This window comes from Clarias gariepinus, chromosome 1 (assembly GCF_024256425.1).
Source record: "Clarias gariepinus isolate MV-2021 ecotype Netherlands chromosome 1, CGAR_prim_01v2, whole genome shotgun sequence".
Lineage (NCBI taxonomy): Eukaryota > Metazoa > Chordata > Actinopteri > Siluriformes > Clariidae > Clarias > Clarias gariepinus.
Window position 1 is genome coordinate 25,269,674 of NC_071100.1, and position 26,938 is coordinate 25,296,611.

General features: G+C 42.5%; 1 protein-coding gene across 1 annotated transcript in view; it reads left to right on the forward strand.

Moving 5' to 3' along the window:
- The first annotated feature begins 2,703 nt into the window (after positions 1-2,703).
- The window catches only part of efnb3b (ephrin-B3b), a 66,789-nt gene continuing 42,554 nt past the window's right edge, over positions 2,704-26,938 (forward strand). Inside the window, exon 1 of the mRNA XM_053503945.1 lies at positions 2,704-3,279. Within this exon, the coding sequence (XP_053359920.1) occupies positions 3,089-3,279 (191 nt within the window). The 5' untranslated portion in view covers positions 2,704-3,088. The remainder of the gene's footprint in view (positions 3,280-26,938) is intronic.

Sequence of the window (26,938 nt, forward strand, 5' to 3'; positions counted from 1 at the left end):
TTCTCTGCCCCATATAATACCTTACTGAAGCACTATTTCTTCATTAGTGTGTTTCACTTGGCGCTCTCTGTCTCTGTTGCTCTCATTCTCTCTGTTCCGCTCTCCCTCTCTCTCTTTCTCTCTCATTTTCCCTCTCTCATCACTTTTCCTCATCATTTTTCAAACTTTGTTCTCTATTATTACTTTTTCCATGACTATTTCAGTTACTTGTGTCCTCATCCAACTTTCTGTAGTGTGATAACTCAGCTGGTTTCAATGAGTACGTGTGTCTGCCTGTGTGTGTGTTTATGCATATGTGCGTTGCGGGCCGCAGCAGCTGCAGGACAGTCTGGTTGGAGTCTGTAGGGAGTGGATGCAGTATGAGGCAGAGCTTAAGGTCAGAACTCATGACGAGGTCATCATGAATAAATGAACAGCTCTAAAATGGGCCCCAGTCCAATGTAGCATCTGCACCTCACTAAGCTGACCAGCAGAACCTCAAACACCCCCCCCCTCTCTCTCTCGCACTTTGTGCCAGCACATCTTCTGAATTTTATTTCCTTTTAAACTTGCTGATATCATTGCCTTGGCTTCAGCCCTTCAACCCTCTTTTCTGGTCTCTCTCTTTCTCTCTCTCATTCAAGGTGTTGCAGCCTCCACATCACCACTGATATTTCCAGCTTGTGGTTGTTGTCGTTTTCCGCCTGTCCAACTCTGTCTACAGCTGCTATAATGCTCACACTAGCCTGCTGCACATTCATTATTTCTCCTTATTTGACATATTTTCACATCTCTCTTCTCCTTCTCTCTCTTTCTCCCTTTCTCTCTCAGAATGTGCTGGCGAGCTACAGGCCGCTTATTCATCTTACTGACTCCTCTGTCCTTTCTGGAAGGGAAACTCTGGCTGTAGGTCCAGTATGCATAAAGAACATCTAGTGTGCTCGAAGCAGTCTATTAGAACAACATCGAAATTATGTATTCCATTTGAAGAACACCTATTAAAAAAAGATTCTGTTGAAGGATTACTCTTCTGACATTACCTGACAGTTTTCCCTGCTTGCTGATAACTCTGTCTGAATTAAAATAGGTATGCATTAGAGAAGAGAAAAAAGCACCATAAAAATTCAAGGACAGGGGGTTATCCATGTTCCTTTCCTTTAATAAACATTAACTTCTAGGCGAAGGAGATTGTGTGGGTCAGCGGTTAACAATGTTGGCTCACTCGTTCAGGGTTTGGGGGGGGGTGATCTCTGAATCTTGACTCCCTAAAACAGTGCTTCCAAACTGCATGTAGTGCATGGCTTTGTGTGTGTGTGTGTGTGTGTGTGTGCATGCATGCACCTGTCCCCTCCCCTGTGCCTGTCGAGTTCTTTGGGTTAGGCTGCACAGAAGAATGGAAACGAAGGAGGATGTTGTACCTCGTTATGTCCACAGGGTGGCACTGCAGGCAAAGCTTTCCAGCCTCATTGCTCCACTCGCTTTAATCCAGTACCTGTTTCAGATGCGCTATAATGCACTTAGTGTGTCACCTGTTACTCCTGTTTGTGTCCTCTTTCAGGAAAAGAAAAAAAAAACAATGGTCATGCTTAGGACTTTGCAGAATGATGTATTTAAATATATATGTATAGGAGATGAAGTAAATGTAGTGTAGCATGTACAAGCAAAATCGTTCAGCGTTAATATGACGTGCGCTGTGGGTCCACGCGGGGGCGCACTAGCGTGTTTTAACGCGTCAGCGCAGACTGTACCATTTTCTTTTTATTATTATTACTTAGTAAGTTAAATTGTGGATTTTCGTGATGGAGCGGAATAATAATAATAAAGGCTTGGAAGAACTGAACAGGCCGCCTGATGTTAGGATTAATAAACCCAAACCAGAAGAAGAAAAAACACGCACTCGTCCGCCAGCCGGAAGATAGGGCTTTCCCCCTCTCTTTTCCCTCCCCCTCCCTCTCCTTCTTCTCCAACAAGTCAGTCTGTCAGCGAGCTAGGACAAATCTCACCACAAGGCTTTTCAGCAGCAAGTGAAGGAGACAGGAGCACGAAGCGCTCGACTAAAGCCATAATAACCCAGCGGGATTCAGCCATCCAGCTCCAGCCTGCGCGCTTTCTCTCTGCCGTCTCTATTAAGGGCATTCAATCACGTTTGAAATTCATTTCGACTTTATTTGTTTTTTTTTTTCTTCTCCATTTCTTCTTCTTCTTCTTCTTCTTGACTTGTGCACATGTGAGAGCTGCTCGCCAGACCGTCGACATCCAGAGCGAGTGTCAGGAGCGAGCGGGCGCGCGCGCGCAGGACCGAGTGCAGCAGAGACACAGAGGGAAGCAGAGGGAAGGGATCCTGTTGTTCTATCCGAGAATGTAACTTTGCAAGGCTTAAGAAGCGCATTTCATTCGAAAAGAAAAAAAAAATCGTTTGTTCTCGTGCTTTGATTTCTTTATTTTTGCATCCTGCCTTTGCATCTCCGGAAAGGAAAACGCACTGTGGAATGGGAAAAGAGGAGAGATCGTGCAGAATTTCAATACAATTAGACTCTTGCTGCCAGTTGTAGCCGAAAACACAAACCCGGATTAAAAACGCGTCTGAGTTTGTGTGTCAGGATCGCTGGAGTTTCTTTCTTGCTTTCTTTTCTTCCCTCACGAGCAACAGACTTTTGAGGAAATTCAGCACTTAGACTGAGAAATACAAGACTATCCATATATTATTATTTTTATTATTATTATTATTATTATTATTATTATTATTCTTAGTTTGTTGTAAAGTGTGCCTTTACAGAATCTCTAGTGGGATTTAATCTGCTTGGTTTGAAAGCGGATAATCCAAACCCGACATTACTAAATAAAGCGTGCTGCTGCTGCTGGTGTTTCTGCTGCTGGTGTTTCTGCTGCTGGTGTTCCTGTGCCTTCAGTGTGTCGTGTTGAGATCCAGCGGACACACCGCTCGCAGCTCCGAGCTCTGCCGGATCCCCTGTAGCCTTTCCTCAGCTCAGGGCTTTCCTCCACTCTCCTGCTGGAAGAGGGAGTGTGTGTGAGTGAGTGTGTGTGAGTGTGTGTGTGCGGTGGTGTTTGTTTGTTTCCGTTCTTTTTGGAGGGGAAATCTGGTTTACCCATGATGATGATGCTGATGAAGATGCTGATGATGATGATGATGGGGAAAAGCAGACCTGCTGGTGGACTCGAAACGGCGAGTCCGAGCAGCGCCGCAAACGCGCTGGGATTTCTCCTCATATTACTGGTGGATTTACTCGGAATCACGGCGACGAACATGGAGCCGATCTACTGGAACTCAATGAACAAAAGGTAAGAGACGCAAACTACAGGCAGAGACACACAGAGACACACAGAGAGAGACACAGAGAGACACACAGAGAGAGAGACACAGAGAGCAGGGTCTGGTTTCAGTGCTGTGTGCTAGATGTTTCAGGAGATTTGGAGAGAGAGAGAGATCCAAGCCAGGGTCTGAAATGCGTCTCCGATACACACAAGTGTCAGGCTGAGAGAGAGAGAGAGAGAGAGAGAGAGAGACTGTGTGTGTCTGAGCTGAAGGACTACACGAGTGCCGAGCGTCAGACTTATAAACGCCACATTTCATCCACTCGGACGTTTTACGACACGTTTATGGATGCGTTGGCTTTTATAGCTGCTCTCATTAAGATCCTGTCGCTTTGCATTAAAGTGCAGAAGAACATACACAATGCAAACATCCCTACAACTGCACAGGGATAACCCTGACTCACCATCCTCCTCAGAAACTGGGTGAAACACACACACACACACACACATGGAATATAATAACAACAGGGAGAAAAAAAGAAGTAAAAAAAAAAAATAAAAAAATAAAATATATATATATATATATATATATATATATATGATTATAAACAAATATATTAATTGCATATTTATATACTTGTTTTAACATATATAATTGCTAGGAAATGGCCTACAGTGTGAGCAAACATCCTACTTCTTTTTCTTTTATTTATTCAGTTATTTATTGTACATTTATATCTTACAATATATTCAGGAAAAAAAAATAACATGAATGTTGTAGCATTACATGGACCAAATAAGATGAAAGTGTAATATAATTAGCAATTAACCATATGTTTGAACCTTAAAAGTTTTTTTTTTGTTCTACATATGTTTATAAATAATGATTTTAAACCATTTGAAATCATTCCCTTTTTCATTTATTAAATTAATATTAGTTTATTTGGTTTTGTTGGTTGGTTGGTTACCAAATCTCTTCAGCCTAGGCCTCTAATGCGCTCACCATATACTATATACATATACTAATTAGAAATGATTACACCTTATATTACGCATGTATAAAACGCGTACAAATTTGACAATGAGGGGGAAGAAAATCTGTAGGAAGAAGAAAAAAAAAGTGAGCGTCTTTCTCACGCCATTTATCAATTTCCCCATCGCTAAAGCAGGAAGGCAAAGGTCCAAACGAATTCCATGATTTCATTATGTGGACTGCTTCAGGCTATCTGAGACTTTGACCAGGATCGTTTTGAATCAAGACAAGAAAACATACAGACGCTAGCTAGCTAGAGAGGTTAGTGTCTGCATGAATAACAGAAAACAGTTGTACGGTATGACAATTACTGCAGTGGAACAGTTCCTGGCCTAGCTGGGGTTTTATGGAGGGCCAGAGCATAATGGGTAGCAACCCCCTACACACACACACCCTTTTGTCATTATGCGCTTGTTTAAGTGGACACCAGGCGTCGTGGGACTACTTCTAACCCGGCATGTGGGATATGAGGGACTATTAGCCATGCCATAGTGCTCCTGAAAGACGGGTCGCTGTTTTAATGTGACTGTCTCAGACAGAGAGAGAGAGAGTGTAAAAGCGGGGTGGGGGATGGGGGAGTCTCATTTTCTGCGTGACCCGTTTATTGCATGACTCAAAGTGTGTGGTGATTAACGCAGTTTAGCAGCAGCGATAGTTTTCACACGCCAATGTGTTTCACTTGTATGATTTTACACAGCTCAAACCATTTCTCTTTTCTCTTTCCTTCACCATCATCGTCTTTTTCTCAATTTGCAGCCATGCACTACACAAATATCAGGAAAAAAAACACACATACACACACACACACATGCACACACTTGTTGGCTGTGAGTTACTGAACACTGCACAGGCCAGAGCAGCCACTTAGATTAAAAGTAACCATATGCAGGTCATTCTGGCCTGTAATTAATATGACCTTAATGTGACTAAAAGCAACCATATGGAGGTCATTCTGGGCTCTGCGGCATGTTTAATTATGAACCCAACAGCCCTTTACCTTGTTTTCAGCTACAGCATTCTCATCTGATTGCCCCATATTTTCCTCCTTATCATAATTTGTCCCTTTTCTTTCCTTGACCTCTCTTCGCTTTTTTTTTTCTTTCATGTGACGGTCCTGCCATTCCACGTGCTCGATTAAACCCACATGTAGCATGTAGCGGTTAATGATCACACTCAGCCAGTAGGGAGAGAGGATGAGAGGACTAGAGAGGAGGGGAGCAGCAGGGGGCACCCTTCCATGTGCAGAAATCGATATCGTTTAAGCCATGGATGTCAGTATGAGTTAGGCTTAAGAAAACGCAAGTGCAGCACAGTGCTCACCTTGAGGATGAGTGCCGAGGGCGAACAAAATCCATATGGGCCGAAAGTGTCAATTGTAGACACTGAAATTGAATAAACCGTCACAACTGATAACGGGCGACGTGGCTGTGGGCTGCGTTTTGGAGGTGTCTGACGATCTAAGCAGCCTAGCCGCGTAGGTCTCGTGTTCGCTCTAATGGGAGATCAGTGACTCAAGTAATAAAGTGCCTGGACATCGGCTTGGCCTTCTGACCTGCTGACCTCTATTGTCCACATTATTCACCAGCGGGAATGACCAGCGGAGTCACGGAAGGATTTTCACCATCTGACTCTGTAACTGTACTGTAACTGTTCTCATCTCATCGCTTTATCCATATTTATTTAACAGGCAGAGTGTGAGATTGACTTATGAATAATAAATGATGGGGATTATACTGAATAAATATACAAAAAGGGGTTCTTCAATGGATCCTTGAGGATTTGTTCAATAATTAAGGATTTTCGCTTGCTAAAAAGGTTTTACTTGGAATTTTCGGATAGGAAAGAAATCATTTATAGGGTTCTACATGTGATAAGCTTAGAACTTATTTCCTGAGGAATAACTGAAGAACCTCTCAGTAGTGGATGACTAAAAACCAAACCAGTTTTTATCAGCACAAAAATCAGGTGAATTCTGATTGATTAGGAATGAGAATACAATACGATATGATATTATAACGATACCTACAGGAGGTGTTGATTAGATTTTTATCGTGATTTTATATTTAGTATACATAAGTAAAATACATAAGATTCTATATATAAGCATATATAGGTAAAAAAAAAAAGATAAAAAATGAGTAAAAAATAAAAATCGATTCTGAAGTCAGTGTAGCCAAACATAAATTGCCACACATAAGAGTCGCGATACATCGCTGAATCGATATTTTCCATCTCTATGATTTATAGTCTTAGTTTCGTCACTCAAACCAAACACATGAGGTCATTTATACAACTGCACATACGCATAGTACAGATGTTACGTGCAGTTCTTGGGTCCAGTTGTTAAAACTATAATGTTTATAACGGTCCCAAATAACGGCTGTTAAAACCGGTTTCACACCTAAAAAAAAAGGATGTTGGATCATACTTTTTAAAATGACTGTCAAATAATTGAATAAAGTGTGTGTTATAAGGCTCCGATAAGTTTTTGTGTGTTTCGTTAAATGTTTTCAGGGGTTGCATGTGTGTCACCATCCTGTTACCGCTGGTGGTGACTTGTATTACAACTATTTTCCCTCAAACACATTAACATTTAATCCCCTCCAGATTCTCAACAATTATTTCATAGGCAGCTAATTAGCTCCGGATAAAAGGCTGGGGATTCGGGCTAAGTGTATCAACAAGAGGTTAAACAGAGAGAATGAGAGGGAGAGAGAAAGAGAGAGAGAGAGAGAGAGAGAGATGCAAGGTTTGGGGAATGACTTGGAAGCGTGAAGAAACGAAGCCACGATGTTAGTGGGTCAGATTTAAAATCCGAAAAGCAGTAGTGTGCGTTTGTGCCAGAATGAGATCATCTTCTGTACAACCAAAAAGCGCAAACTAGCGTGCATGCTTTATAATCATGCAAAAACACGAGAGACACTAAGAGGCTACTTTGGTCAATTACGTCTTTTGAAAACTATATTTTGGGGAAGGAGAATGCTAGAGCAGATTAATGAAGTACTGGAAGGACATTTTAAGGGGCTTGTATATAGCTTTGGGTTTGTGCGGGATCATTAATTTGCGTAACTGAATTGTATTGCAGTTGATCTATTGTGGTTTGAGGACTGAGGCCAATTTCTGTTAAAGCGCCATGGTCAAGGCAAATTAGGTTTTTATTCTGTGAAGGCAAGGAGCTCAACAGTGTGTAGCATCGTCTAAATCTGCAGGGAGAAAAGCTTTGTGTGTGTGTGTGTGTGTGTGTGTTGCTATGTGGATAAATTAGTCTTTGGGTGGATGTACTTGTGTGTGGAAAATAGTGATGTTTCAGCTTTTCTATTGTTTAGTGCCTGTCTGAGGCCCTTACAGTGTGTAGTTGTGTGTGTCTGTGTGTGTGTGTGTGTGTGTGTGTGTGTGTGTGTGTGTGTGTTTGGAGGTCTGCTGGAGGCCTTACGAGGCTTCAGCGACATGAGCTGTGAAAATGGCTCTCAGCTGATGTGGCAGAATAACTGCATTGTGCTTGCCATCCAGTCACTCACACACACACACACACACACACACACACACACACACACACACACACACACACACATACTGTATAGAATCCAGTAAAGAAAACAAGGCGTGTGTTTATGAGGTCTTTTTCATCACTTATCACAACACACACAGGGATATAGATCATGAGATTTTTTTTCTAATTTGACTGCGGGAGATGAGACGCAGCATCTATTATATGTGCTCACACACACACGCACACACACACACACACACCGATGCTAAACGTTCTGCCACTCGTGTTGCACTGGGCAGAGCTGTAGATGTGAGAACACCCTGGAGGCATGGCCTTGCGTACCTTTGCTGCATGCTGCTCGAGAGCGTGTGTGGTCCCTGCGATCGTCTCTCATCGACTCTCTCTTTGTCACTGCGTGAGTGCGTGCCCAGCAGCCGCTAGCCATCAACCCCCAGACAGCCGGCCTCTCCGCCCCGAGCCATAACAATCAAACTTGGATGAGCAGAAGTCGTGTAAAAAGGAGCGGGGATGAAATCCACGGTCATCCTGTTTTATTATATTTTCCCCCTCGCTTTCTTTCCACTGGCATTGCAGTGCTGCAATAATGTTCACTCATAAAGGGGACTAGAAACTCTGAACCACCTGCTGTAGATGTTATTGCAGTGTCCTATTTTTCTCTCCTCTTTCTCTCATCTCTAATCCCATCCTGGTCTTTGAGGTCACATAACTGTTCAGCGGGACACCCTTGCATTGCCCTGCATGAAAGTGTGTGTGTGCGAGAAAGAGAGAGATTGCTCTTTCTTTCATTCGGTTAGTTCACACGGACTAATAAGGATCATCCTCTTTACCGCCGTTCAGGCCAGCCCGGGTCAGACGCAAACTCGCACACACACACACACACGCACAAATGGTTAGTCTTTTTTTCTGTGTTGCTTTTCTTGTCCTAGTGTATGTGTCCCTTCTTCCCCCTCTCCCTCCATCTCTCTCTCTCTCTCTCTCTCTCTCTCACTGTAGCTCATGAGCACCAAGCTGAGTGGACAGTTTCAGTCGATTAGCCAGAGGCTAACTTCTTCCCACTCCAGTACACACCAGCCATATTACTATAGATTAGCGGAGTCCACCCCGGCCTTCCTTTATTGACTTGTCACTCCCACCGTTGCTCCCTTCCCTTCCGTCTGTCTCTCACCTCTCCGAGCTACTGTACCGGAGCACGTCTCGGGCGATCGATCAGGAAGGGAATTTTCAGACATAGGGGAAGTCGCACCTGCCTGTAAAGCAGGGGGGTGCAAATAGTTTTGATGGACTGTCATGCTAAAGAGATGGGCGTGGTTGAGCAGGCCTGAGGCTGTAAAAGCTGTGTTCGGACTCAAAGCCCTTATTGACTGATCTCTTCACTCTTTGGCTGGTTGATTCTTAAGAGCCATTATCAGGCTTGCGTTCTGCATGACTGACTCCTGAGACCTGTAGATTAGAGAGAAACACTTTATTGGCCAGTTGGATTGCTACAGCTCAACACTTTAAAGATGCACAGAAGAAGACAGGTTTATAAAAAGAATGAAAGGTCACAAGTTTTTAAATGTCTTAAAGGTCTTTTCTGTACCGGGAACTTGATACTGGTTTATTACTGGGTTCATGGTGCTTTGGTATCTGCTCAGCATCAGTACCTACAGGAATAATTGTGCAGTGGTGGGGTTAGAGGCATTGTTTAATAGAGATGAGGAGGAATCCATTCAGCTAGGTTTTGTCTTTTGTGTGCAATTCAAGTTTCGCAACATGTCATGTCATCGTCTATTCCACTTTATCCTGTATACAGGGTCGTGGGGGGGCATAAAGTCTATCCCAGGAGAGAGGGTACACCCTGGACAGGGTGCTAATCCATCGCAGGGCATACACACAGACACACACTACGGGCAACTGGGAACACTAATCAGTGCTATGGCCTGTGCTATGAAACCTGAAGGAAACTCACCAAGCGCGGGGAGAACATGCAAGCTCCATGCAAACTCATGAATTCTGATCCTGGAGATCAAAGGCGACAGTGCTAACCACTAAGCCACTGTGTCACAATATATTGCAATACCCTGATTCCAGAATTATTTGCTCTAAACTATTCACGAGTTGGCAAGGAGAACAATTTATTCCCAAAAGTTTTTTCTAGAATTGTAACAAAATTTGGAAAAATTTAATATTGAAAATACAAATACAAATCAAATCAGCAACGAGGTATCGTGATAATATCGTATCGGCCGGTCCCTGGGGATTCCATTCCCTATTGTTAAGCACTGATTCAAAGATTCAAAAAAAATTTTTATTAATCCCAGAGGGAAACTGATTATTCTTGGATACAGTGGCTCACAGTTGTTATTCAGTACAAAGGAAAAAGTAATAAATAAGTAAAAAATTATTAATAAAATAAAACGAGATAGAATAAAAATAAACTAAAAAGAGTCCTAAAACAGTAAGTGCCATATTGCACACTAAACTTTTAGAATACCTTATTGCACATTAAATATGACCCAAGAGCACTGGTAAATATTGCACAATCTAATATATGTGTGTGATATTGTATTACATATTGTATTGATATGTAATATTGTACTTATTACAGGTATGTCATATTGTCTTATTGTGTTCTTGTTACTGACAGTGAATCTCCACATAGTGTACGGGTTACAGAGCAGAGTTGTATAATTTTAGTTGCTCTGTCTATGGATGAAAAAACGAGACAAGACAAGTTGTGACAGTCTGCTTGTGGTGATTGTTTGCTTGCCCCGCACAAATGAAGCTGCATTTCCCGTAAGGTTTACCAGAGCCATTTATTTTCTTGTGCGACTTCAGACATTTTAGTAAGTCTATGACGGACAGTGATATTTCAATTTCGCAAATTATTTATTTATTTGTTTAAAATATTCAGGTCCTCGAGGGAAGGACAAAATAGTGACATTGCTACTCCTCCACTTGGAGGCTCACTCGACTCAGGAGCGACTTGTGCTAATTGCCTGTGCTCTATAGCACTATATCTCTTCTGTATCACGCTCAATTTGAAGGGCCTGCTGATAAGAGTCATTAGTGGGGCAGACAGTAGTGTGCACAAGAGAATAAAAAAAAAAAAAAGGAGAGAGAGAGAGAGAGAGAGAGATCTTCCCTCCACTGGGATCTGAGTGAATATCCTGATCATAAAGATCCATATCAAGCTGAGCTTATCTCCAGCTCAGTGTTTTAATGACCCAGGTGTGGGAATTTGTACAGCTGTGCAGTATGGGTGCTCCAGCCCCCCAGCCGCTGCCTCCACGAGGAGGGTTTAAACGTCTATTGTGTTTAGCTCAGCTCATGCGTGTGTGTTTGTGTGTAAAGCAAGGAACCAGACCAGATTTATTTGCATCACCCTGCTTCCTTACAACAAGAACACCATTACCCTGCTCATTATAGACAAAAGGGAGAAAAAAAACGATTAGCAACGGAACGAGGGATATCTGCGTGCCTATTCAAAACACGCAGACGTTTACGCAGACTTCTTCCTGTACAGAGCTCAGAGGCGTCTGGCGGCCTTGTTACAGTGATCAAGTGTCTCCTGAGTTTGACTAGAATATGATACTAGGTATTGTTAATGGTGGTGCTAAAAATACTTTGACAGGGAGTTTGCGTTTGGTGTGGATGTCTGCGTGCCTTGCCAGAACACAGCGCCAAATCTGGTCTTTGTAACATCTGAGTAAATCAAGTGGGACTGATGAACTGTGTGTCTGTGTGGGTGTATATATGTGTGTGTGTGTGTGTGTGTGTGTGAGGGAGAGAGAAAGAGAGAGACAGCTCCTAATTGTCAGTTAGGGAGGGCCGGGGTTTGACATGACCCACTTGCAGAGCATGAGCGATGGTCAGTGGATCACGACCCTGCAGACTTCCTGCTTGGCCTCGTACAGAGAGCAGACTGAAATCTTCACAATACTGCTGACAAGGCGAGGGCCCAGATCCTGTCCAAAGCCAGAACACGAACACTAACACTCACTCGCTCTTTAGAGTATCCATCATGCGTGGCAGCTCAAATCCAGAAAGTCATGTGACGTTCTCTTACAAGGGTATTACTGAGGAATAGCGCGTGGAGAAGCTGTAGTTTTAAGAAGCCAGCTCTTTCTTAGTGTCAGTAATGATTCTTACATTTTTGGGGGGGAAGGAAGGTTTCCTCGCAATCTAGGAGCTTGTAATAAAATCTGTGCGCAGAGGAAAAACAGCATTAAACCAGTCAGGAAAAGAAAAAATCTTTTCGTGTTTTGGGGCGTGGTGCTGGAGGGACCCCTGACAGGAGGGGCTGTGTTTATTTCAATTGTTAGCTAGCTTCAGCTATTTCTGCCAAACTGCTCGCCGACTACTTTTAAGTGTCTACAGAAAGGGAAGTAGTAAACGCGCGGGCTCTGGATCGGGACAAGACCTAGTTTTTGAGCTGCTTTCAGTACAGTATGCCCCCGTCGCTCACACAGGCATCTGCGAATCATTATTCTAATGCTTTTTTTTTGTGGGTGTGTGTGTGTGTGTGTGTGTGTCTGAGTTGGACCGCTTTTGGTAGAAATGAGAACTCTGTTGGACGGAGTGCTGCAGGCGAGAGCGGAGGAGCTCTGGCAGACGGGCTGCATTCGTGGTAAGGACTTGCAGCTCGAGCTTGGCCCGCAGCCGCCGTCCTGCTTTAATATCACTTCAGGGTTCCTTTTCCTGATTCGTTAAATAGATCCCAGAAGCCCCGGTGCTGTGCATCAGAATGCACTCTGCTTCGAGTTTCACTCATTGTTTTTTTTTTTTTTTTTTTTTCCTTTTTTTTTTTTCTTTTGCCTTCGCCGTTGTTCTTTTTCTTTCCTTTCTGTGAAAAGCGTTACATGCACATGCACGGTGGTGAAAAAAAAACAAAAACATGTTATAGCTCTGAGTGTTGGATAGAGTCCAATGTCAGGGGTTAAATTTCCTCAGAGGCTCACCCCCATCTCTCGCTCTCTCTTTCTCTCCCTCCGTCTCTATTCTTCAGTAGCGCAACACTAGTTTTTCTACCTTTGCCCCCTTTTCTTTTTTTCCTTTCAGACAAAAGGGCGCTAGTTTGCAGTGCACAGAAACTCTCTCTCTCTCTCTCTCTCTCTCTCTCTCTCTCTCTCTCTCACACACACACACAGTTTGGCGATTACAGTCTGCCTGAGTCAATCACAAAACACGATTCCTTATCCTTATGCGAAACCCCCCTGCGAGTGTGTTTACTTCCGTCTCCTCCACCCCGTCTATTATGTTACAGAGTTGGCAATGCTGTGCATTTGTGTGTCTTAAATTGCTGTCTGTGTTTCTTCACTTTCTTTTTTGTCTGCTCTTTCAGTGTGGTTTGACTGGTTAGTGCCAGTCTCACCATCTCTCTCTCTCTCTCTCTCTCTAACACACATATGCTCTCCCCTTCTCCCTCTGAATAATTCTGATTTCAAAAGGCACACTGAATAGGCCTGATTGCCTATCAACGTGGTGTCAAAGTAATTTAGCGGCGCTTGTGAAGGTCCACGAGATTTCAACCTGCTTATGAGCCGTTCCCTTTCCTTCCCATCTAAGCGATCAAAAAATCAATCATTCCTTCCTTACCTTTTTTTTTCTTCTGCTTTTCACCTCTTGTGTTTCTCTCTCTCTCTCTCTCTCTCTCTCTGTCTCTGTTGGAGGGCATCTGTAGAGCTCCAGCACCACAGGAGAGAAAACAGATGGAGAGCTTTTTTCTTTCTTTTCTGTCTCTCTCGCTCTCATTTGTGCATTTTCTTTTTCTTCTTTTTCCTCTCTTCTGAAAGAAAAAGGGGCCCGAAGAATGCCAGTTGGAGGGGGATTTGGGGGTGCAGGGTGGTGGTATGGTAGGGGCGAAGGGTTATGTGTGTGTGTGTGTGTGTGTGTGTTGGGGGGGTTGTTCTTGGTTGGACACAAAGACGCTGTCCCCTGTCCCCAGTCCCCGGCTTTCTAGCACTCACGCTCGTTTGATGGATGTGTGTGGTTCTGATTGTGTGAGCGCGTATTGATGGTTTTTTCGGCCTGCAGTAGCCTTGTTTGTTTCGGAGTTAGATTAATGCTGGGGCTTTTATTCCCCCTCCCTTCGTGCTTGTTCGCATCGTGTAATGATGGCACATGTTTTTAGTTTCCCATTTTTCTCAACGTGTGCTTGCTTTCAGGATTTAACATTAAAGTGTCTCAGGCATGTGTGTGTATGTGTGTGTGTGAGAGAAAGAGATTTTGGACTCACTATAGCATGCTTTCCACTTTACATTGCAACCCTGTATGTGTGTGTGTGTGAGAGAGAGAGAGAGAGGGGGGGGGAGAGAGAGAATCCGCTAGGGTCCCATCTTGCTGACGTCGTAGTATATTCGTCTCCTGTAATCCCACATCATGGGATGCTCACATGTTTGTGTTTAAAGCTCCAACACATACCACCCACCCGAAAACACACACACATTCTAATGACGATGTTAAGGCTTTCCACTAAACCACACACTCGGGAATGCATACACACACCTCAAAACGAGAGCGGCTCAATACAGTTTCATGTGTCAAACACATCAATCACAATCACTGCACATCTGAGGTTCCGTCTGTGCAATGAACACGTTCTTCTGTTTCTGCTCTCTCTCTCTCTCTCTCTCTCTCTTTCTCTCTCTGTCTTTCTCCCCACATGGCCATCTGTAAACAGATCTAATATACTCAGATAGTCCACTTCATACCGCTCTGCCGCGGAGAGGTCTTGCCAGCTCTCTGTCTATGTTAAGATATTGAGTTTCATTTATGTTTGGAATAGAAACAGCCTACAGAAGGGACCGCTCGTTTTCTCTTTCTTTCTTACTTTCACTCTCTCTCTGACACACACACACACACACACTCTCAGGGCTCTCGCGACAGGAGAGCTGTTGCCTTCCTTTTGGAGGGAAATATCAGATTATGAAGAAAAACACTGCTACCTCTTCCAGAGCGGGACTGCGGCTCGCCACACTGTTTTTTTTTTTTTCTTTCAAGCCGCACCTTTCGCACAGATTAGAATCTGGAAAATTGGACCGGCTCTCTTCCTCTCATTGTGTGTGTGTGTTTTACGGCTTTAGCCAGATTTATCCTTTTTATACGATCATATTAAGGGGGTCATTTGCAAACCAAAAACCATAAACAAAACAGGGAAACCTGTTCCTGAATGGGAGTGTGTGCGAAAGGCGAGAGGGAAAACAACAGAAAGCGGCCTGTACCACTTGACCCTGTCTTATGGGGGTGTGAGCGATGGGTGGATTATCCCTTGGCACTGCTCACGTGTACCCCCTTCAACGGCGGCCCAGTGTGGCGCACTCTGCTGTCAATCACTCCACAAAGCTGCCTGTTCAGGGATTAGGAGCCTCTGTTCCTCTGTGTAGAAAACTGCACCCCTCGTCACCCCCCCCCCCCCCGCCAACCCCCCCTTCTCTGTTTTTTCCTTCAGCTCTGCCTCCTCTATAAAGCTCTGAAGTTCTCCAGCTTTTCCTATTCCACAGGTTTTTTTCCTGCCTTTCATCCCGTCTCTGTCACTGAAACCTTGCTGTTTCACCTCGTCCCTCTGTTCTCTCAGACCCTGCTGGTTCCACAGGATTTTCTGTCCTCATTTTTATTCATTCGCAATGTTCCTCTCCCTCTCTTTTCGACTGTCACTCTTTCTTTTTCCGCCGTTTAATCTGTTTTCCCTTCTTCTTCTAGCCTGTAATCTCTTTGCTTTTTCAGACAAGCGCAAAATCCTCTCTTCCTTCCCTCACTCTTTTTTTTTTTGCGTCCCCTGGATCATGTGTCTTCTCGTGTAGCTTCAGCAAGACCACTGTCCTTGTCCTTGTCCTTGTCCTTGAGATGTCAAGCATGACATTTTAAACGTGCGAAAAACACACACACTGCAGAATATTTATACACACACACACACATATGCCGGCGTCTTTAAAACAATATATAATGAAATCTATTTTTAATATTAGGCCACCCTTTGACCTGCAACTTCTCATGCTCTGTCTTATTTCCCTTTTTTTTCCTCATTATTCCTCCTGCATCCATCTCTCTCTCTCTCTCTCTCCCTCTCTCCCTCTCGCTCTCTTCTCACTCTGGGCTATTTTAAATTAAAGCCTTTTGTTAATCATTATCGCAGTACTGACCTTTGCGTTACTGATACCACAGCAGCCTACAATATGCAAATGAATGCTTTTAACGCCGCGGTTTGTAATGTTAAATTGTGTTCATACACCTGCAATAATCATGCCATTTAAACAATTTCTTTCCAAACTGTTACTGCATTGGCATGAAACGAATTTCGTTTCAGGCTAAAATAGAGCAGAAAAGCTTGCCTTTTCTTATTTATTTTTTTTATAAATTTAGTTTTTTATTCTCTTCGCAAAAGCATTTCTCGTTTTAAAACAAGGGTCAGGGTTGATCAGGGTTTTTTTTTCTTTTATCTTTTTTAAAACAAATGTAATTCACCTTTTCGGCAGTAGAGGGATTTGAGAATGTCATGCTCGTTATTTAATAAACCACATCATTTCTCTTGATTTCTAGTCGTGTCTTCGGACTGGTTTTAGTGTGTTTGTGAGGACGGCCTTTACTCATCATAACCGCCTCCCTAGTTTGGTTTAATACACCATGTATTACACATCATTACAGAACTCAGCAGTATAATCACAATGTGCTATTTTTGTCTTTGTCCTGTGTGTGTGTGTGTGTGTGTGTGTGTGTGTGTGTGTGTGTGTGAGAAAGAACGGATGGGTGGGTGCTTGTGAAAGTGGGGGGATGACAAATGGGTTATCTCTGATATCTATCCCCCTCTCCTTTTATTTCTTTTTTTTTTCTTCAAAATCTATTATCATGTACACTTCACATTGGATTTGTTTCTTCGCTACTCCCCCCACGCATGAGATTGATGTTCTGATTAAATCTACATTCAGAACTGCGAACAAGAGGGGGTGGGGGGTTATTATCATGACAAGTTATGATAACACCTTTCTCATTCTGTTCTCTCTTTTTGACTCTTTGCATTTACACACACACACACACACACACACACAATAGATGCCTTTTTAAAACACACTAATTGATGTAATTGTTTCACATGTCCGTTATGCGTCATATATATGAATCTCATGTAAAATTTAGCTAAACATTAGTCCTGAACATAACCATAATTTCTAACCTTCATTTTTATTCCTGTCTACGAAATTGTAACAGGTTTCACTTTCTGTTATTATTTGTGAAATATCGGCATAAATCTGTTGCTAATGTTACGTCAGAGCATCATAACCTAAATCATATACACCAAATGAAATCTGAATGCTCTCTATTAATGTTTAATGTAAATATTACTCTTTGAATATTTAAATCTAAAACAATCATGTTTAGATACATCTCTCCTTCCTCTTCTGTCTCTCCCACGCACACACACACACACACACACACACACACTCAGTCTACACATGCAAACCCATAGTCAGATGCGAGAAATTTGATTAGCCTGAGCTGTTGTACTTTTCTCAGTCACACAGGGCTCCGCTGGGAATTTTTAACCCTTTAGACTGGAACAGAGACGGGGAGGGGGAGATGGATGGAGATTCCTGAGTTATTAATTACATTTCATGCAGAGAAGCGAGAGAGCCGAGTTCCATAAGGTTTGGCAAACTGCTGTTCTATAGTTCTGGTCTGCATAAAAGAGAAAGAAAGAAAGAAAATGGCAAAGAAAGAAAGGAAAAGTAAGATGGAGAGATAATCCCGAATGCCAATAGTGTGTCATGCTGTTGTTTTCTATTGTCACATCATGGAGAGCCAGCGCTGTCTCTTTGTGTTACAGCACATCTCTCTCTCGACCATAAGAGTATCGCACATTTATTCTAACATTTGGATTTTGTTATTTCAGAGTTGAGCTGCTAAGATGTGTTTATGACATTTAAAGCACTGGAATAATCATTTCGGCGTTTTAACCTCGTGCTTAAATTCATCGTGTGTGTATGAGTGTGTGTGTGTGTGTGTGTGTGTAGTTGGACTGAGCTCCCATCATTGGCAATGTGTTGCTATGTCTAGCACTGTGAGGAGAAGAGAGTCCCACCGTGATGGGATTATGTAGAATTACACACACACGCTCACACACACACACACACACGTGCAGAAGCCGGCTACCACACACAGTCCCCCTAATATGGTTGGAATAATTCAATTAAATAGCTGATTGTCCTACTTGTGAATGTTTCTTTTTTTTTTTTTTTCACTTCCTATGCTTCGGTTTTGAATTTTAAAAGGACTCGCTCGATTTGGTTTGGCATTTCCGCACTTATCAACTTGTCCACACTTTGATTTGGAATTTGTGTTAAATTTAGTTACCACCTAATTTCGTTTGCTCACGTGGCGCTACGTTTGCATGTGTGTGAAATTAGGCTTCGGTTGTTGTGATTGAAACGTGTGTGACCCTCCGGTCCTTGAAACACTCCCAGACCTCAGGCCTGTCTTTCCTAGACACACACAAGCGCCCACACACACAAGCACAGGCTCACAGATGGAAACCTTTTCACAAAGCTACCAATTACAGCCGCTTCATTCTCCACCTTCATATCTTTCTCGTGTTCTTTCTCTCTCTCCCTCTCTCTCACTCCCTCTCTCCCACTCTATTTAACAAGCAATCTTGTTAATGTCAGAGCCTCTCGAGCTCCCTCTCTCACACTTTCGTACCCCATTCTCTCTCCTCCCGTATCTACTTGTCTCCCTCTCTCCCCCTGTGAGAAGATTGGGCCCTGTAGAGCAATGGGAGGGGGTGAAATGTGGAAGCGCTTGCTCTGAGAAACAACAAAAGGGGATGAGAGAGAAAGAGAGAGAGAGAGAGAGACTGAGAGAAAGACAGAAGGGGGAATGCGTTAATGGAAGGACGGGTGACGGAGATTACAGCTCTTGTTGCGAGGGGGGCATAATTGTGCAGTGCATCTGTCAGAGCGATCGTGCCGTGGGGGCGGTATTTCACAACGCACTCGTTCCTCCGTGGCAGCGGCACTTAAAGATACAGCCATACAGAGGCTATAAATATGTCTGTTCTCATGCCAGGCGTGTCAAGTGAATAATTTCCCTTCTCCAATTCAGACGTTTGCGTAAAATATTCCGCCATTTGAAGCGCACCTCGCCTGGTCTCCCTGATCTACGATCAGTTTCCTTTGCCTAATCCCCATCGTGACATTTATTAGAGAAACTGCAAAATGAGTCAGATGTTAAAGAATAATTTCCACCAGGACGGTGCGTAAGGTCGAAGAATCATTGCTGCCGTCAAGGAATAGAGATATTATACAAATCATGGTTCCCCAGATGTGTATTGTGTATCTGTACAATGTTTGCATTGCTTAATGGCTGCCCGTATTTTTTAACCGCTGCAAGTAAAGCAGTATTTTTTAACCTTCAGCAGTGTGTGTGGTGAAGGAACACAGGGAACACAAACTTTTGTGCCACTTTTGTGTGTGTGCAGTGAGGCGTTCTGATGGCGTGGCCCGGGTGCAGGGTGAGGGTGGGGGGAGAGGGCGGACATACTGCGTTCTGTCTGAACTGATGTGTTAATTAACAGCCCCAAAGCGGAGATAATGAATAAGAAGTCTTGATTAATTGCAAGGGAGATGCACTACTTTAAACACAGATGACGATGTGAAAGCGAAAGGTCACTCGCTTCCAAGCCTGCTTGCTTCCCGGGGCTTTGTGTTTTCCTCGTGTGTGTGTTTGTGTGTGGTTGTGTGTTTGGACAGTGCTTCTGAGAAACTATAATTGTTGGCCACGTTCCAGGTTCCTCCTTGGGTCCTAGTATTCGTGTGTATTTATGTCGCTACACACTGTGTGTGTGTGTGTGTGTGTGTGTGTATATGTCTGATTCAGCTCCAGAAGGACATGTGATGTTTTTGTTGAACGAGGGCCCTCACACAGCCCTCCAGACTGATATTCAAAGGATTCTGCCAGGTTTGCCACCTCTCCCTCTCTGGCAGCTATGTCCGTATGCCTGTTGCCTGAGACACACACACACACACTCAGTCACGCACAGAAATACATGCAGGGCTGCAGGATCCAATGAGCCGAGTGTAATGTGAAACCCACAGGCACCTGTGGCTCAGCGCTACAGATTTCCTCGAGCTGATAGCGGGGCTACTGGAGCCGAACTGGAAAGCGGCGGCCATGTTTAGAGAGCGCACCGAGCGCATTTAGCCACTTTCTTATAACTCATTTCCCAAGGGAATGATATTCAGCAGCTTCGAAGTGGCTTTGGCAGCACAAAAAGGCTGAATTGATTGCAAACTACATTCAAGGTTGAAGTTAAATGTGTGTGTTTTTTTAAATAATAAAGATTAACTCGTCTTGCATGGTGGCTATGATTATTGATCGGTGTTTGTGTCTGTTTGGCTTACATGGTCATAAGTTCATTACTGTCTTTTTTAATGTGTTAAATATCCGATATCATATCAAAACAGACTTATTTACAATATATAATGTCTTAAAAGTTCTCGTTGAATGTTTTCTTGTTATTTTACACAAATCAGGAGGGAGTAGGTAATAGTGGGAGGAAATGATACAATCTCAGCATTCTTCATAACCATTTCACCGAACCGTTTATGTGACTTAATGTATGAACCTAGTTTACCTCATGAAAGAAACTCAATGGCTTAAACCTGTCAAATATAATAAGCAAATTTTTAAACGATTATCATAGTAACTGAAATCTTTTTGCCTCAAAAGCTGCACGTTATGCTAGCCAGCTAACGTAGCTAATGTTAGGGGCATTGTTGAAAGAATTTTGATTCTTTAAGTATATTTTGACTATTTTTGCTAATAATAATTATGACAATAAGTAAAATACTGAAATCTTACTCATATTTCATATCTACTTGACAAAAGTCAGTAAACTAGCCTAATTACTATCAGGTAACTATAGGTGGCTACTGGGTAACTAGCTGGCTAATCGCTACCGGGTAACTAGCCGGCTAATTTTAGAGATCCCAGGTTGGAATTATTTAACATGTATTTCATGATGTAACAATGTAACAATGCAAATCTCCCCACTTTGCTCCGTTTGGATCAGTCCGGTATTGTCAGGTATCGAGCTGCTCGGATAAAGGCGGATAAATGCCTATTGTAAGCTGAGAAAAAGACAAGGTTCTGAAAAAAATGCATGTATTTCTAACCTCCTCCTTTCTTTTTGCCCTCTTTTTCTCTCTCCTTTTTAAAGAGGATGACAAAAGACATTTTCCATGCTCTCTCTCTTGCTCTCTCTCTCGCGTGCACCTCTGCCCCCTCACCTTTTTTTGCTTATCATTCTTCATCACGTTTCTCTTCACCGCTCTCACGTCCGACCTCTCACTCCATCTCGTGTCCTTTCATGCTTTCTCCCTCTCTGTGTATTCACCTGCCAGTCTCCTCTGTTGGGGGTCACACTAATTATTCTTCTTTCTCCCCCTTCTTTCCCTCATTCTCTCTCTCTGCTACAGACACCTGGCTTAACTCTGCAGGGCATCTCTCTGTTCATCCCTCTCTCCAACTTTCTTTCTCTCGCTCTTTTTTTTTCCCTCGTCGCATTTACCCCTCATGTTAGCCCCTTCATCGGCTCCTTTTAAAACTGGGGAGCATTTGTTCTTTCTCTCACTTTTCTTTCTTGAAGAGCATTCTTTTTCTTTCTCTTTCTTCCTTCTCACCTCATGCTAGCTGCTTTCCATCTAACCCAAGTATCCATTTTGGCATGCCGCATGTTGTCGTCTCTTTTTCCACATCTGTCATTTATTCTTGCCTTGTATTTATTCTTTATTCTTTCTTCAGTCATCTGTCTTTTCTGTCTCCTCAATTTCTTTCTCTTTTAGCTCATGCCAACTCAGTAGGTTAACATGGTAAGTGAGTTAGTGTGAATGTTTTATCCTGTGAATATAAATTGAATATTAATCAGAAAACAGTCAAGAAGAAAAAAAAAACGTCTCTTTCATGCTTAGCATCGATGCTAGTGCTGTCTCCTGACTGACACGAGGAGGAGAAATTAGATTATTTTTTTTTTTTTTCAGATCTGATTATCATTTAATTTGGGATTTGAGGAATCAGTTTAGCATTAACATTAGTTTAGTGTTTTTTGAATAGATTTAATGTATGATATTAATGTATGTGTATGCGTTTGTGTGTGTGTGTGTGTTTGTGTTTGTATGAGTACAGTACGTGGTCATTCTGCTCAAAATCCCCTGAGACACTTGGGGCATTGCACACTGCCACCTTCTGAAAAATTTGCCACATCTCATGTCTACCCCTGCTGTGCTCCTTGTCTTCTCCTTCCTAATTTATTCCCTCATTTTATTTACCCTCAATCTCTCAGTAATGCTAATGAGAGGAGCGAGTAGCTCAGATCGCGCCTGCGGTCGGTCACTCCACTTCACTCCATTCCACTCCAAGCCCCTCGAGTGATCTCTCACCAGAGACCTGTCTGTCATATTCGCCACTGTCAATCACTCAGCAGACAGGAAGTGTTCCTGAGAGGGCCAATTCAAAGGGCGCTGATTCTTTTGGCTTCAGACCTTGGAGTAAGTTTGGAATCTGCAGAGAGCTTAATGGCTTTAAACTCTTATACATTTCTACCTGGTGTGAACTGTAAATTTTTTGAGAAACTACAGAGAGTGTATTTCAAGGGAGTTAAATAAGGCATGCACACTATATTCATACATACAGACTCTGGCAGCCAGGAGAGCAGAAATTGGCATGACGCCGTTCAATATCCTGACGGGGGTGAGAAGCAGAGGTGTTGCTGTTTCAGACCGCAGTCTCTCGCTCTCTTTTTTCTTTTCTCTCTGTGTGAGTGTCTGTCTTTACCTCTACTTGTCTAGCCTGCTTTCACAAACACCTCTCTCTCTCTCTCTCTCTCTCTCTCTCTCTCCCTCTCTCTCCTTCACTCTCTGTCTGTCTGTGGCTAGCTGTTGATTTTACCACAGGGCAATGTGACCCCATAGCCCTACTGGGACTGCAACCTGACCACAATAACCCCACCATAGAGCGAGAGAGAGAGAGAGCGACTGGCTGAACAAGTGGGTTTCGAGAACAAAGAGAGAAACGGAGAGAGCTTAAATCACTTTCAGATGCATACGCAGGCTGAGCTCGGCTGATTTGTGAAGCCGTTTGGTGGAGCTGTGGACGCAGGGCCTCGGGGTGTGGAATAACTGCCTGTCGTCACCCCAGGAGTCTTTCAGCTCCAAAATGTACACACGCACACGCTACAGTACTCCAGTGGTTTTCCTCTGGGGCCTACTCTGATTCCTGATCTCTGCACAGAGATGGTACAGGACAACAGCCTGACCGCTTATCGTTTAATGGTTTATTAGCGCTGCTTTATATCATGAAGGCACTGTTTGCATGGCTTCACTCCACACATGATGATATTCTTAGTCTTGCTGCTCATTTACCTGTTAGAGATTCTTAAGCTATCAGAGATCCTTAAGCTGTTCCTGTAGCTGCGACAGAATGATGATGGTGTGATAAATACCAGACATCCACTTGTGACATCAGTACAAATGTGTTTTATAAAAAAATAATCTGGTCAAGCTATTCAAGTTTCAGGAGTAAAGACAAATTTGGATCATCATTATTAATTTTTTTATCAAAACCTCTGTTTTAATTCAGACCTCAGATTTTAAGCTGTTATATATATTAGAAAATGTAGATGTTTTTTTATTTTTATTATTTAAAATTTGTAGGCTTTTTTTAAAAAAAAATTTAAATACATTTAAAAAAATTATTAGATATGTCAGAAATGGCTATTTAATTGGAACAAATCTAATTCAAGTGAGAAATTATTTAGACTGAATTTTTATTTTATGAGTGGCAGTAATTGTGATTAAACTGTAATAGAAGATAAGGAGCTCAGTGTGATGAAAAGCTCCTGACTGGCAGTGGATATTTAAATGGACATAATTTATTTATTTTTTTAATTAGTGACTTAAACCAATTCAGTTCAACTTACGAATCACAGAGGCTTATAATTTTTTTCATAACTAAATTGTAACCCTAACACTCAGATAGTGGGTGATTGTAGTTGATTATGATTGACACATAGACAAATATTATCGTCCTTGATGCCACTTTCAGACGCAACGCCACCCCTGGGAACACAGTCTAGGTAGCTAATTGTGTAAGAATCTGGTTTTAATAGAACGCAATAAAACTGCATCCGGCCTTTAGGTGTGTACCCTGTTCAGTGTTTATGTAATTCATTAGAAGATGTCTAGTAGAGGACAGTTAAGACAGGACTTTGTGCTCAGCACCATAATTGATGGACCTTAATGTTTCCATCGTGTGACTGATGAAGTGCCGTTGAGATTATATCATTCACTATAAGTTACTATTTCTGTTCAGTGCATCCCAGACCAACAGCTAAAGGTTTTAGTGATGTGTTTTTTTTTCTATGTCAAATGGGCCCCAATGGCATCTGGAGCACCTCTATAGGGGTGTTTATGAGTCTGGTGGATGTTCTCAGCTCCCTCAGAGCAGAAGGTCCTGAGTTAGATTGTGAGGTGAACTTTATGGACATCAGGGTGATGCTTGGGTTTTGGAGTTGATCCCTGAGGAATGCCTCAGTATGCAGCCTCGAGCCCACCCTGGCCCCCGGTAACCTTTTCTAATTAGACTGTTAAGTTTGAAAGCATGAGTTTAACCTGGTGGCAGATCTCCAGAGGTACTTGCAAGCTAACACTTACACCAAAAACACACACACACTGAAGAACACAATATAATGCACACACCCCGACTGACACCGGGGCTAACGGTCAAACACCAGCTGAGCTGTAAGAGCCACTTTAGCCTCTAAATGGACCGCACTCCCCTTGAATCCACATGGAGCGAGTCCGTGTGTTTGTGTGTGTGTTCAACAGGCCTCTTTCTTTTTTTGTCTGATCCTTAACAGGCTGTACCTTTCCAAAGTGGCTTTATGGCTCTAATTAACCACGGTGCAAATCATTCACACACACACAGGCTGTAATTTTTAGGCCGACAGCGAGGATATATAGCCATGTTACTGACAGATCCCTCAGCTTGGAGAGAACAATACGTAAGAAAAGAGAGCGAATGTGTGCCAGACAAAAGAAATATGAGTAAAGGAAAAAGAAAAAAAAAAAAAAGATTGATACCGATTTAACTTTTTATCCTAACTGCAATGGCCAAAAAGCAAGTTAATAAGGATAGATTTCAGATTGGATTGGTGTTAAACACTTCAGTGTGGTTTGGGTCATGGACAAACACTGAAGAAAAGGCCAGCTCACCCGAGTGTGTTCTGTGTCGCATGGTTACAGCGCGAGTGATATGGAGGAGATGTGACACCATCGCTGCAGCAATCTGGAGCGGGGGGCAGTGCGGCAGCACGGGCAAGGACACACTTACCTTCAGAGTCCCACCGCGCCACTCTCTCTCTCTCTCTCTCTCTCCCTTTTTCTTTCTCTTGCTCTCTCACACACAAACAGTGCGCTTTTATCTCAGTCCACCTTCCTTTTGCATATGCATACTTGCGCCACTCTTTAAAAATCTCATTTATTCATTTTTTGTTTGCTTTCTTTAGTCTGTCTTCAGTCAGCCTCTTTTCTTTTTTTCCCCCGCTGTTCCTTTCTGTCTCACACACTGATTTCTTATTCTCCCTCACTCTCCATCTCTTTCTCCCTCCATATGGAAACTATTACTCCTGCCGTTCTTCTCACTGCAAACATTCCAGCATCACTTCCAGCTTTCTTTGACTTTATTTCAACCTTGTATGCCTAGTTAGAGGCCTCTCTCTTTTTCTCATTCACACACACACACACACACACACACACACACACACATGCAATCAGTCTGACTCATTTTCTTAGTTAGAACGATCGGATTCCATAAGTTTGTTCACTGAAATCTTGATAATCGATCATATACTGTATAAAATGGACTATCGTGCATTTAAATAAATAAAAAAGGAGAAAGGAACAAAAAGCCAGCATACATCAGTTCCACATGTGAATCTAAGAGCAAGTCACTCCCGTATGGTTGTGTTTACAAATTTAAATGAGGTCCAGACTCAGTTATTTATAATGCTACATGACATGATTGTACATAGTCATTACGTTTATTTCATTGTGTAGTATAATGTTACTGACCCAGTTGTGTGTAGAGAAGATTTTTTTTCCATTTCTTAGGTCTTTCTCTTGGCTTGTACGCTACGTAGATCAGGTCGGTGTTCTTCAGCTCATGGGTCTTTTACCCCAGCGCTGTACTAGAACTGAACCTTTCCCATTGGCCTCTGGTCCAGTAGCAAAGCCTTTTAGTGGTTTTCATTGTCGGCTTAAGAATTAATAGCTAACAGCCCTGTTTGATACTGACTGGGCATGTGTGTATGGTATGTGGTATGAATAGCAAACACTGAATCATGGGATTACAAAAAAAAAAAAAAAGAAAGCACAAAGAAAAGTCTGGTTTGTACCCCGTAGTCCTGGGATAGGATCCAGATTACTGAACGCATGAATGGGTCTGGTTCGTAAAACCACGCACAGGCGTTATGATTTTGCGGCATAAACGCAGCAGGACTTTGCAGCAGCTTTTACTCCTCTGATCACATCCTTACTGTGTTATTAGTGTGTTATAAATCATCGTGTCATTTTAACTTCAGAACTGTTTTAAATTCATTAGTAAAATTATTTAAAAAAAAAGTAAAATAAAAAAAACTCTCTCTTTAAAACTTTTTATTTCATGATGAGATGGTTTAAAAAATAATATTATAATAAAATAATACATTTAAAAAAAGTACCAAAGCTTATCCAAGCATGTGTTAGATTTACCAATGATTTCATTAATGAGAATGACGCCACTTTATGTCATAACTGTAAAATTCCAGGCGTTCCATAACTCACAATTAATAACTCTTTTGTTAAGTTTTATTGTTTTTTCACAGGACTAGCTAGTTATTGTTTTTTTTTTTATTCTATAAAATTTTTTTGGGGGGATTTACACTGAAGCCAACATGAAGAAAATGCAGAAATAAAATAAGTGCGGTAAAAACTATAAAACCCACATATGTTTGATGTCTAATCTTATTTCTGTGGTGAATTAGGATGAGACTGAAATCTCTAGCTTTCTGGTTGGGGTTGTGAAGCTCTGTAGTGGTTGTGGTCCGCTCTTCCAAGCCTCAGCTTCCAGAAGATTGA